Below are 12,312 nucleotides of genomic sequence, written 5' to 3' on the forward strand. Positions count from 1 at the left end.
AATAACAATATCAAAATGTTTAGGGCATGCATAAAGAAATGACTCACATCCAATAAAATCAAAAATTGGTACCTCTATGACATTTTCTGAATGATGGGCATGAATAATATCCATGGATGAATAGGAGGTACCTGAAGCATGGCAAATACTGGAGTGATCACAAATAAGCCCTAATTCCTGATTATGTGGCTCCACAACTTCATCCTCCTCAGATGAGGATTCCTGCTCTGACTCAATTGAATGTATCCTAACTGGAAGTGATTCTTGGGGTATTGCCTCCATGCAATCCCCTACACTTAAATATCTCTCCTCAGAATCCTCTATCAAACTAATGGTGGTCCCTGGGGCTCAGTGCAATCCCCTACACCCATTTGAACATCTTCAACTGCAATTGCATCAGAAATAGGCTCTATGTCATCTTCCTCAGTAACCAATGCATCCTCCAAACTAAACTCAACCCGTGACACTGTAAAATCCATTTCGGGGCTGATTTGTGTGGGAGAAGGAGTTGCTGAAATTTCTTCATGAAATTCTGATTCTTGAGTGCTTGATCTTTGAGCTTGTATTTGGTTCATGCTATTTACAAGTTGTTCAAGTTGCCTCTCAAGATTTTTCAAGGTTGTAGCAGTCCTTTGTTGAGATTGCATCATCTCCTCTAGCCTTTGTTGTTGTTGAATAAACTCAATAGAATTTTCATAGTCTTCTTGGATTGGGTATGAGTTTTGTTGATCTTGAAAATAGGTTGGCTGCTGAAAATTGTTTGAAATCTGTCCACTTTGAGAAAATGACGATTGACATTGATTTTGGGCTTGAAATGAAGGATTTTGATGCTGAAAATTCCCTTGACAATTCCATGAATGTTGCTGAAAATTTGTGCCTTGAAAACCTTGATTTAGGGGCTGTTGGAAACCACCATAGGGCTGTGAAAAATCTTGGTCTTGAAGGCTGAAAATTGTTGTAGGGTAGCTGAAAATTTTGTTGATGTTGATACGGAGGCTGAAAATTTTGATCATGATGCTGAAAATTCTGAAATTGGGGCTGAAATTGTGGATCAACTTGTTGAAAACCATGATAAAGCTGTTGGATTTGATTTTGAGGTTGTCCACCTTGAAATTGTTCCTGAAAACCTTGATATTGGCCCTGCAAATAAAAATTTTGTTGTTCAGACTGTTGAAAAGATGGTTGTTGATAAAATGAATTTCCATACATTTTAGAAACCAACAATTATCCAAGTAACAATAAAACAGATTATTCATAAGCTCAAAATCAAACAATTCCTACTAGTTATTCCCCGGCAACGGCGCCAAAATTTGAAAAGCCCTAAACTAGGTGTCACGATAGGGCTTCAAATTAGAATTTATAGATTTTATCGAAAACCCACGATAATTCAAATAAATGAAGTATAGGGGCCTCGAGTCGTGTTTTTCCAAGGACTAGTAGAAAATTGTTTAAATTGAGCTTTGGGTGTCGTATTTTTGGGTTTTCGATATAAAAATGGGGGTTTTGGTGTTTTTGAAATGAAATGAAATAAATAAATGAAAATGCTAAAATTCAATGAAATGCTAAATATCTCAAAAATTAAAACAAATTCAAAACCTAAATGCAATTAATCCTAAAATCTATACTAATAGAATCTAAACCTAATGAACCTAATCTGAAAATGCAAATCAAATTCCAAAAAAAAACAAAAATCCAAAAACTAAGCTATCACTAATCTATGAAACTCAAAACTCAATGCTTGAACATGAAAAATCCTAAAGGAAGACAATTCAAACTTGCTAAACAATTCTTAAGCTTAAATGGCAAACCATTTAAAAATGCTAATAAAAACTTCACTAGCTAAACTAACAAGCAAAATCAAAATCCCAACTGAGACACAAAGCAAGTAACATAAAATTGGCTTAACACGGAACAGTGAATGAAAAATTCAAAGAAGGAATTCAGAATTTGAAACTGAAGGTTTAAGCATAAGCTAATTGAATCAAAACTGAATTCAAACAGAAACTAAATCCAAAACACATAAAATAACCAATTCACAACAAACAAACTTAAAGAAAGAAATCAGAATTCAAGTAAAAAGAAAAAAAATGAAAAACAAAAATGCAGAAATGAAAAATCAGAAATGCAGAATCAGAAATGCAGTAAACATCCATTCCTTCCCTTTTCTTCGTGTTTTCCTCATCTTGGTGTCAAACAAGAGCCGAATTGGAGACCCTCCTCATCGAAAATCCCTTCAGAAGCTCGAGTGCCGCATGCTGGTCGTGTTCTGCTCGCGTCCACAGCTCGGAAAATCAGCAAAACCCTCGCTGAAATCAGACAATGGCACGAACAGGTTTTGAAGCTGCAATTCTGGATTTTTAACCCCCGTTCTTGTGCTGATGGAGTTGGTGCTGATTGAAGTCGTGTTCCTGGATCTTCAGAGAACCCCTCCTCAGCTCCCGGAGTCCACTGATGCTCGACTGCTGCCAGAAACCGTAAAAACACGCCGGAAACAGGGGCTGAACACGCCGGAGAAACCCTCGCCGTTGCGCGCCTTCCAGTTGCCAAATGATACCCAACGAACCGGCTCTAGCTTCCTCAAGTGATCCAGGAAATCGAATGAAAAGGAAGAAATGGACGGGGCTGGCCTGTGGAGTACGTCGGTGAACAGAGGAAGGCGCGCGCGGAGACGATGAACAGTGGCGGCGCAGCCACTGTTCATCGGGTAAGGTTTTGATTTTATACCTTTGATTAATCAATCAATCTCAGCCGTTGATTTTGAATCCAACGGTGCAGAACTTGATCTAGGCTTTAGGGCAGTCTAGGGTTTCCAAAAAATTCAGAAATTTTGATCAGGCTCGATCTGAGTCATGTCCTCCATGTTGGCTTGATCAATTTGGCAATTTTGACTTGATTTGACCGCGGTTGAGCTCGAGTTGGGTCCGATTTAGCCCTAAAATCAATTAAAATCAAATTAATGCCAAAAATTCACCATTAAATCATGAAAATTATAATCAAACCTCAGATTATGCAATATAGGACAATTAAGATCAAATCGATTCATTTTATAATTTATTTTCATGTAAAAGCCCAAAATTGAATCGATTTAAAAATAATAAAACCCTAAGCTCATCACAACTCCATGCTCAACCTCGCCAAAGTCCTCCACTCCAAGGGCTTCTTCATCACCTTTGTCAACACCGAGTTCGTTCACCGTCGCTTCCTCAAGAATCCCGAATCACTCTCCTCCCTCCCCGACTTCCGCTTCGCCAGCATCCCCGACGGGATCCCACCCTCCAACGACAGCGACGAACACATACAAGACATTCCTAATCTCGTTATAGCAACGAAAAACAACTGCGCTGCTCCTTTTCTCAAGCTTTTATCCGCAATGAACGATCCGAACTCTGGTGTGCCGCCCGTTAATTGCGTGATCTCAGACTCCTTCGCCAGCTTTACCCTTGATACCACCACCAAATTGGGGATCCCTAATGTATTTTACTGCGCATGTAGCGTGTGTGGCTTCATGGACTTCTACTACTGCAAGGGGAATCATCCCATTGAAAAGTAAGTAAAGCTAAAGTTGAAATATATTTATCTAATGCATCATGGTCAAACTAATAATAGTAATAATTTGTTCATATTAGGTGAAGATGATCTTACAAATGGTTACTTGGACACATTTATTGATTGGAGACCAGGAATGATAGAGGTCCGCATGAGAGACTTGACAAGTTTCATACGAACCACCAACCGTAATGATATAATGCTCAACCATATCATTGATGAGACTCATGCGTCTCACCAAGCCACAGCAATCATCTTCAACTCGTTCTCTGAATTAGAATCACCACTGCTTAACGCATGCTCATCGATGCTACCTCCAGTGTTCGACATCGGCCCCATGTGCCTGCTTTCTCAGTACAGTCCCAATGATTCATCAGTCACATCGTTCGGTAGATTAAACCTTTGGAAAGAGGACTTGGGTTGCGTGAAATGGTTAGACGAAAAGGAACCGGGTTCTGTGTTGTATGTCAACTTTGGTAGCATGGCAAACTTGACGAGTAAACAGTTCTTGGAGTTCGCATGGGGTCTGGCCAACAGTGGATGCCTGTTCCTTTGGGCTATTAGACCTGACCTTGTTGTGGGCGACACGGCGTTGTTGCCACAAGAGTTCTCGGAGATGACCAAAGGAAGGAGCTTCATTACAAGCTGGTGCCCGCAACAGAAAGTGTTGTCCCATGCTGCAGTTGGAGGTTTCTTGACACACTGCGGATGGAATTCTACAACGGAGAGCATATGCGCGGGGGTTCCCATGATCTGTTGGCCATTATTTGCAGATCAGCAAATAAATTGCAGGTACATTTGCTCTGTTTGGGGCATTGGGATGGAGATTAATGAAGATGTAAAAAGTGAAGAGGATACGAGATTAATCGAGGAGCTGATGAGAGGGCAGAAGGGGAAGGAGATGAAGAAGGCGGCAATGGAGTGGAAAGAGAAAGCATTTGAGGCAGCCAAACCTGGTGGAGGATCTTGGATAAATTTGGAGAGGCTTATCAAGGAGATAATTACAAAAGAGTGAAAGAAAGATTGGAAGAAGAACATGATTTGAATAGAAGAGCGATTATGTCAATGGAATTGTAGTTTCTTGTAGTTTTCATGTCTTATATCAGTGTAATCTGAATTTCTATATTGAATAAATATCGTAGGAGTTGTTGAATCACTGCACCACATTCACACTCGCCGTCAGCCGAATTATCCATCCCTAACACCTTCTTCTGCTCGGCGAGCCCCGCCGGCTGCTTGGGGAGCTTCTATGTCAAGGAGTTGATGCAGAGAAACATCATCCCTTTAAGAAGTAATTAAACACTTTTAATTTATTCATTAATTTCAATCGTTTATGATTAATGAAGCTAATTTTTAATGAACGAATGAATAAATAGGCGAAGAAGATCTCACAAATTCTTTCCTAGACACCGTCACAGATTGGATTCCTGGAATGCCAAACATCTGTTTGAAAGATCTACCAAGTTTTATACGGACCACCAATCCGCACGACATCATGCTAAACTACTGTTGGGAGGAAACACATGCATCGCGCGACGCCTCGGCTATCATAATGCTGATTCATCATTCTTCTTTATTATTAAGTTTGACAATCTATTATACTTTCTTCGAATCATCATAATATCTTTTTAAACTCTATTTATTTTAACTCATTCATCGGATCATCAATTTTTTTTATAGTATTGCTTTATAAAATTAATATTAAAGTACTTCAAAACTCTCAGGCATGGAACATCAAGGCTTGAGCTCGAAGATTTATCTTACGACAGGCCAGAACTCTAAGCCCTGAGCTCGATAATTTTATCTTACAACAGGCCAGAACTTCAAGCCCCAAGTTCAATGACTTTGCCTTACGACAGACTAGAATTCCAAGCCCCGAGCTCGTTGACTTTGCTTTACCATAGGTCGGAACTCCGAGCTTGATGATTTTGCCTTACGACAAGTCGAAATTTCGAGCCCCGAGCTCGATGACTTTGTCTTATGACAGGCCGGAACTCCGAGCCCCGAGTTCGATGACTTTGCTTTACTAACAAGTCGGAACTTCGAGCTCCGAGCTCAATGACTTTGTCTTACGACAGGCCGGAACTCCGAGCCCCGAGCTCGATGACTTTGTCTTATAACAGGCCGGAACTCCGAGCCCCGAGTTCAATGACTTTGCCTTACTAACAAGCCGGAACTTCGAGCCCCGAGCTCGATGACTTTGCCTTACGACAGGCCGAAACTCCGAGCCCCGAGCTCGATGACTTTGCTTTACGACAGGTAGAAACTTCGAGCCCCGAGCTCGATGACTTTACATTACGACAGGCTGAAACTTCGAGCCCCGAGTTCGATGACTTTGCCTTACGACAGGTCGGAACTCCGAGCCCTGAGCTCGATGACTTTGTCTTACAATAGGTCGGAACTCCGAGCCCCGAGCTCGATGAATTTGCCTTACGACAATCCGGAACTCCCAGCCCCGAGCTCGATGACTTTGCCTTACGACAGACTGGAACTCCAAGCCCCGAGCTGGATGACTTTGCCTTACGACAGGCTGGAACACCAGCCCCGAGCTCGATGACTTTGTCTTACGACAGACCGGAACTCCGAGCCTCGAGCTCGATGATTTAACTTACAATAATCTGGAGCACCGCACCCCGAGTTCTCGACTTTGCCTTACGATAGACATGTGAAACATCAAGCTCTAAGCTCATGATTTTGTCTTATGCCACCTTATCAAGGTATCTCGAGAACAATTCAGCACAGTCTAGTCAGTCGGACTACGCCTTCTTCGACTAGACTAATTGAGGATGCTTGTGATGCGGTGGGACAATGACACCTCATCAATATATCCCGATAAAAGCTCAGCACAGTCCAGTCAGTCGGACTACGCGTTCTTCGACAAGACTAATTAGGGATGCTTGTGAAACGGCGAGGTGATGACACCTCATTAAGGATAAAGTTATAATGTCGGTTCATCTTTAAGATTAAGGAAACTCTAAGACCGTTTCACCTGAAGAATAAGTAAAATATCTCAAAATATTTTTTAAATGGATATTTCAAAATCTCTCTAAAAAATAAGAACGGATATCTTGAAATATTTTTAAACGGACGCTAATATTTCGGAGATCGACTACTATAAAAAAGTGGCTCATAACCATGGGCAGAGGTACGCACACATCTACCATAATTTTCCTAAGTCATTACACTCCTTCCCAACGTCGAACCCTAACTTTAACGTTGGAGTAGTTTGTCGGGACCTCGGCGTCATTTTAACTCTCTTTTTGAGTGCTTTTCAGTTTTCTTATCTCTTCGGATGATTCTCTTCGAGAAGCACACACATTAGCAATTCTAAACTGACGTTTAAACCATCTACGATATATTGATTGGAACATCAGTCATGAATAGACAGAAGTACAACTTGGAATCACTAAATTTCATCAGTGATGCTTCGTATCGTCAATTAGATAATCCACGATCTACTCATTTCATAAAATAGGTCATCACTGTCTGATATTTTTTCTATTAACATGCCCTATTTTGTAAAATTAACTCCATACTAACTACTATTAACTTTAAAAAAAAACCCATTGAATACAATCTCTTTACCATGGTCTTAACCAATTAGATACATTTACATACATAACTGTTGGGCTCAGCGGACCGGGCTTTTATTTGGGCTATCCTGCAAACATTTCGACCAAGAAATAGAAATGGGGGATCCGAGTAACTCCTTATTGGGGTTGTGTATCTCCGTCTCACCGACACTTGGTCACAGTGTCGCCGTAGAGCGTCATCGAACGGAGAAGATGATAACGCTCGGGGTGGGATCTCCGTGCCGCCGTCCTCCACATCTCCTCACATCCCTGCTTCATTCTCTTCGCTTAGAATTTTGTATCAAGTTCTATCCTTGACTCGACGGCTTCTTCTTTCAAATAAATCCAACTCGTGGACGGACTTTGAGCTGCGGCGCCTCTCTACCCGGTACATTTCTCCCGGAGGATAAACGGCGAAAAGGGTGAAGGAGATGAGGGCGATACGGTTGAAGATGACGAAGGAAATCAATGAGAAGATGGTCGACCTCAGAGCGAAGCTCTTCGTGCTCCGGCTCCAGGAATCTGCGTAGAACGAGTTCAAATCTAGTGAGTTTTTTTTAATCCCTCTCACTCGCAACGATTCCAGTGATTGTGTCGGTTCAAATTGGAAAAGCTTATACCATTCTACTCGTTGACTTGGATGGAATTAGGTCTTCCCTATTATTTGCTTTTTTTTCTCTCTCTCTCTTTTGTATTAATGATACAATTCTGATACGCTCGTGTCTGATCTGCGCGTGCGGTGCGCCATAGAAGTTTCCGAGCATTCCGAGATTTTTTTGAACATCTGGAACGATTTTTTATTTTTTTATTTATTTATTTTATAATTAAGTCATTTAATTTTTTTTTAAAATTATTTGTGAGAATATTTTCAAACTCTAGAAATCTTCTGTCATACGAAAATAGAATAAAATACGTGTGTATATATATAATCATTTGTCCTTCGGTGTGAACAGAGTGTAAAGATGGTTTGAGGATAGCTGAGATGCTTTCAGAAAAAGATATTGTCAACCCTTCCTTCGGTGTGAACAGAGCGTAAAGATGCTTTCAGAGCAGAGCTGAGATGCTGTCCAGAAAAAGATAAGTATTTGAATTTTGACGAATTTTGACGAAGTTAATAATACCTTTTTATTCATCCTGATTTATTATAATTTTTTAATTTATTTTTTTTATTGGTGATCATTAAATTAATCATATGAGACGGTTGAAGTGACGTGAGACGGTTGGAGTGATGGATTTCACAATAAGAGGCTGCTGCGAAGGTGCTGCTCGCATGACAAGACATCAGTCGTTGGCACTTGTGACTAGAGCCGATGAGGGCCAAGGAAGACAGATGTGGTATGGAGCCATGGACACGTTGCCCACGAGGACGATTTGGATTGAGCTAGCGATCGCAGAGTGTGCAGAGTAGCCGCCCCTATAATTGGCACGGAAGCCGTCGGTGACGACTAAATTTATTCAACAACATAGAGTTAATTAATGCATCCTTGGCGCCCACGAAAACTGATATCGACGGCAAGAAAAAAAAAAAATAATAAATCCTATCAAGTCAGTCTATGGACTTAATCCCTAATCCAGTCTCAGCATCGATCATCAAGGTAAATCGGAAAGCGCATACGACGGTAAATCAGATGAACTTTGATTGCGTTCCCCATTTGAAAGAAAATCTTATAAATATGCCATGATGATGATAAGCATCTTGGTCAGCGAACTATCTGCCATAATGATGATAAGCTTCTATATAAAGATCAAAAGACTTATCAGAGTACATCAAAAGCTTTGTTTGAGGATTATTTGCACTGCAACAGCAACTAGGTAATCTCGGTATCATTTTTTCTTCGGCTTCTATTAGTACAAGATTGATCGAGATATATAAAGCTTGAATTGGCTCCTCCTTGGTAGTTTCTATATGCGGCAAACAAGTACAAGACATGAGCTGCTCAACCAAAGCTCATCTCGTGTGCATGGCAGTCCCCGCTCAAGGCCACATCAACTCCTTGCTCAACCTCGCCAAAGTCCTCCACTCCAAGGGCTTCTTCATCACCTTTGTCAACACCGAGTTCGTTCACCGTCGCTTCCTCAAGAATCCCGAATCACTCTCCTCCCTCGACGGCCTCCCCGACTTCCGCTTCGCCAGCATCCCCGACGGGTTCCTACCCTCCAACGACAGCGACGAACACATACAAGACATATCTAATCTCGGTCTAGCAGTCAAAAACAACTGCCCTGCTCATTTTCTCACGCTTTTATCTACAATGAACGATCCGAACTCTGGTGTGCCGCCCGTTAGTTGCGTGATCTCAGACTGCTTCGCCAGCTATACCCTTGATGCCACCACCAAATTGGGGATCCCTAACGTATTTTACTGCGCATCTAGCGTGTGTGGCTTCATGGACTACTACTACTGCAAGGAGTTGATGGATAGGGGAATCATCCCATTAAAAAGTAAGTAAAACTAAAGTTGAAATTTAGCTATCGACGGTCAACTAATGCATCATGCTCAAACTAATAGTAGTATAATTTGTTTTTATTAGGTGAAGATGATCTTACAAATGGTTACTTGGACACATTTATTGATTGGAGACCAGGAATGATAGAGGTCCGCATGAGAGACTTGACAAGTTTCATACGAACCACCAACCGTAATGATATAATGCTCAACCATATCATTGATGAGACTCATGCGTCTCACCAAGCCACAGCAATCATCTTCAACTCGTTCTCTGAATTAGAATCACCACTGCTTAACGCATGCTCATCGATGCTACCACCAGTGTTCGACATCGGCCCCATGTGCCTGCTTTCTCAGTACAGTCCCAATGATTCATCAGTCACATCGTTCGGTAGATTAAACCTTTGGAAAGAGGACTTGGGTTGCGTGGAATGGTTAGACGAAAAGGAACCGGGTTCTGTGTTGTATGTCAACTTTGGTAGCATGGCAAACTTGACGAGTAAACAGTTCTTGGAGTTCGCATGGGGTTTGGCCAACAGTGGATGCCCGTTCCTTTGGGCTATTAGACCTGACCTTGTTGTGGGCGACACGGCGTTGTTGCCACAAGAGTTCTCGGAGATGACCAAAGGAAGGAGCTTCATTACAAGTTGGTGCCCGCAACAGAGAGTGTTGTCTCATGCTGCAGTTGGAGGTTTCTTGACACACTGCGGATGGAATTCTACAACGGAGAGCATATGCGCGGGGGTTCCCATGATCTGTTGGCCATTCTTTGCGGATCAGCAAATAAATTGCAGGTACATATGCTCTGTTTGGGGTATTGGTATGGAAATTAATGAAGATGTAAAAAGGGAAGAGGTGGCGAGATTAATCGAGGAGTTGATGAGAGGGCAGAAGGGGAAGGAGATGAAGACGAAAGCAATGGAGTGGAAAGAGAAAGCATTTGAGGCAGCCAAACCTGGTGGAGGATCTTGGATAAATTTGGAGAGGCTTATCAAGGAGATAATTACAAAAGAGTGAAAGAAAGATTGGAAGAAGAACATGATTTGAATAGAAGAACGATTATGTCAATGGAATTGTAGTTTCTTGTTGTTTTCATGTCTTATATTATCAGTGTAATCTGAATTTCTATATTGAATAAATATAGGAGTGGTTGAATCACTGTACGGACTTTGTGGTTAGATGACCGACCCACAATACCTACCATTATATCAAATTATCACAATACCGACCCATAAATATCCGATGCCTTTGCCACATTCACACTCGCCGTCACAGCCGAATTATCCATCCCTAACATCTTCATCTGCTCGGCGAGCCCCGCCGGCTACTTGGGGAGCTTCTATGTCAAGGATTTGATGCAGAGAAACATCATCCCTTTAAGAAGTAATTAAACATGCACTTTTAATGTATTCATTAATTTCAATCGTTTATGATTAATGAAGCTAATTTTTAATGAATGAATAAATAAATAGGCGAAGAAGATCTCACAAATTCTTTCCTAGACACCGTCATAGATTGGATTCCTGGAATGCCAAACATCCGTTTGAAAGATCTACCAAGTTTTATACGGACCACCAATCCGCACGACATCATGCTAAACTACTGTTGGGAGGAAACACACGCATCGCACGACGCCTCGGTTATCGTAACGCTGATTCATCGTTCGTCTTTATTATTGAGTTAGACATTCTGATATACTTTCTTCGAATATCTTTTTAAACTTTATTTAGTTTAATTCATTCATCGGATCATCTATCTTTATATAGTATTGCTTCATAAATTTAAAATTAAAGTGCTTCAAAACTCTCAGGCACACCGAGGCCCGATCTCGAAGATTTATCTTATGACAGATCGGAACTCCGAGCCCCGAGCTCGATGATTTTATCTTACGACAGACCGGAATTCTGAGCCTCGAGCTCGATGACTTTATCTTACGACAGATCGGAATTCTAAGCCCCAAGTTCGATGATTTTACTTTACCATAGGTCGGAACTTTGAGCTCCGAGTTCGATGATTTTGCCTTACAACAGGTCGGAACTCCGAGTCCCGAGCTCGATGACTTTGCCTTATGACAGGCTGGAACTCGGAGCCCCGAGTTCGATGACTTTTCCAAGCCGGAACTTCGAGCCCTGCACTTCATAACTTTGCCTTACGACAGACCAGAACTCTGAGCTCCGAGCTCGATGACTTTACCTTATGACAGGTAGGAACTCCGAACCTCGAGTTCGATGACTGTACCTTACGACAGATCGGAACTCCGAGCCCCGAGTTCGATGACTTTGCCTTACGACAAGTCGGAACTCTGAATCCTGAGCTCGATAACTTTATCTTACGATAGATCGGAACTTTGAGCCCCAAGCTCAATGAATTTGTCTAACGACAGCTTGGAACTTCGAGCCCCGAGCTCGATGACTTTGCCTTATGACAGGCTGGAACTCTTAGCCCCGAGTTCGATGACTTTACCTTAAGACGGGCCGGAACTCCGAACCTCGAACTCGATGACTTTGCCTTACGATAGGTCTGGAGCACCGCGTCCTGAGTTCTCGATTTTGCCTTACAACAGGCATGTGAAACATCAAGCTCTGAGTTCATGATTTTGTCTTATACCACCTTATCAAGGTATCCCAATAACAATTTAGCACAATCTAGTCCGTTGGATTACGTCTCCTTCGACTAGACTAATTGAGGATGCTTATGATGCGGCAGGACGATAACACTTTATCAAGGTATCCCGATAAAAACTCA

General features: G+C 41.8%; 1 protein-coding gene and 1 pseudogene across 1 annotated transcript; both read left to right on the forward strand.

Moving 5' to 3' along the window:
- The first annotated feature begins 3,120 nt into the window (after positions 1–3,120).
- Positions 3,121–4,702, forward strand: LOC141824552 (7-deoxyloganetin glucosyltransferase-like; annotated as a pseudogene).
- A 4,145-nt stretch (positions 4,703–8,847) lies between these two features.
- Positions 8,848–10,725, forward strand: LOC141824161 (7-deoxyloganetin glucosyltransferase-like). The gene is made up of 3 exons (XM_074711405.1): positions 8,848–8,930; positions 9,018–9,560; positions 9,650–10,725. Exons 2-3 carry the CDS (start codon positions 9,047–9,049, stop codon positions 10,582–10,584), a joined length of 1,449 nt encoding a protein of 482 aa, XP_074567506.1. The 5' UTR covers positions 8,848–8,930; positions 9,018–9,046; the 3' UTR covers positions 10,585–10,725.
- Positions 10,726–12,312: the final 1,587 nt, after the last annotated feature.

The sequence above is a fragment of the Curcuma longa genome, chromosome 3 (assembly GCF_044706935.1).
Source record: "Curcuma longa cultivar G26 ecotype Majalengka, Jawa Barat chromosome 3, ITB_CL_G26_1.1, whole genome shotgun sequence".
NCBI lineage: Eukaryota > Viridiplantae > Streptophyta > Magnoliopsida > Zingiberales > Zingiberaceae > Curcuma > Curcuma longa.

Bases quoted from the DNA above. Each gene is read 5' to 3' on its own strand.
- LOC141824161 (XM_074711405.1), top strand. From the start codon at position 9,047: ATGAGCTGCTCAACCAAAGCTCATCTCGTGTGCATGGCAGTCCCCGCT. The intron at 9,561-9,649 runs GTAAGTAAAACT...TGTTTTTATTAG, and splicing joins GGGAATCATCCCATTAAAAA to GTGAAGATGATCTTACAAAT.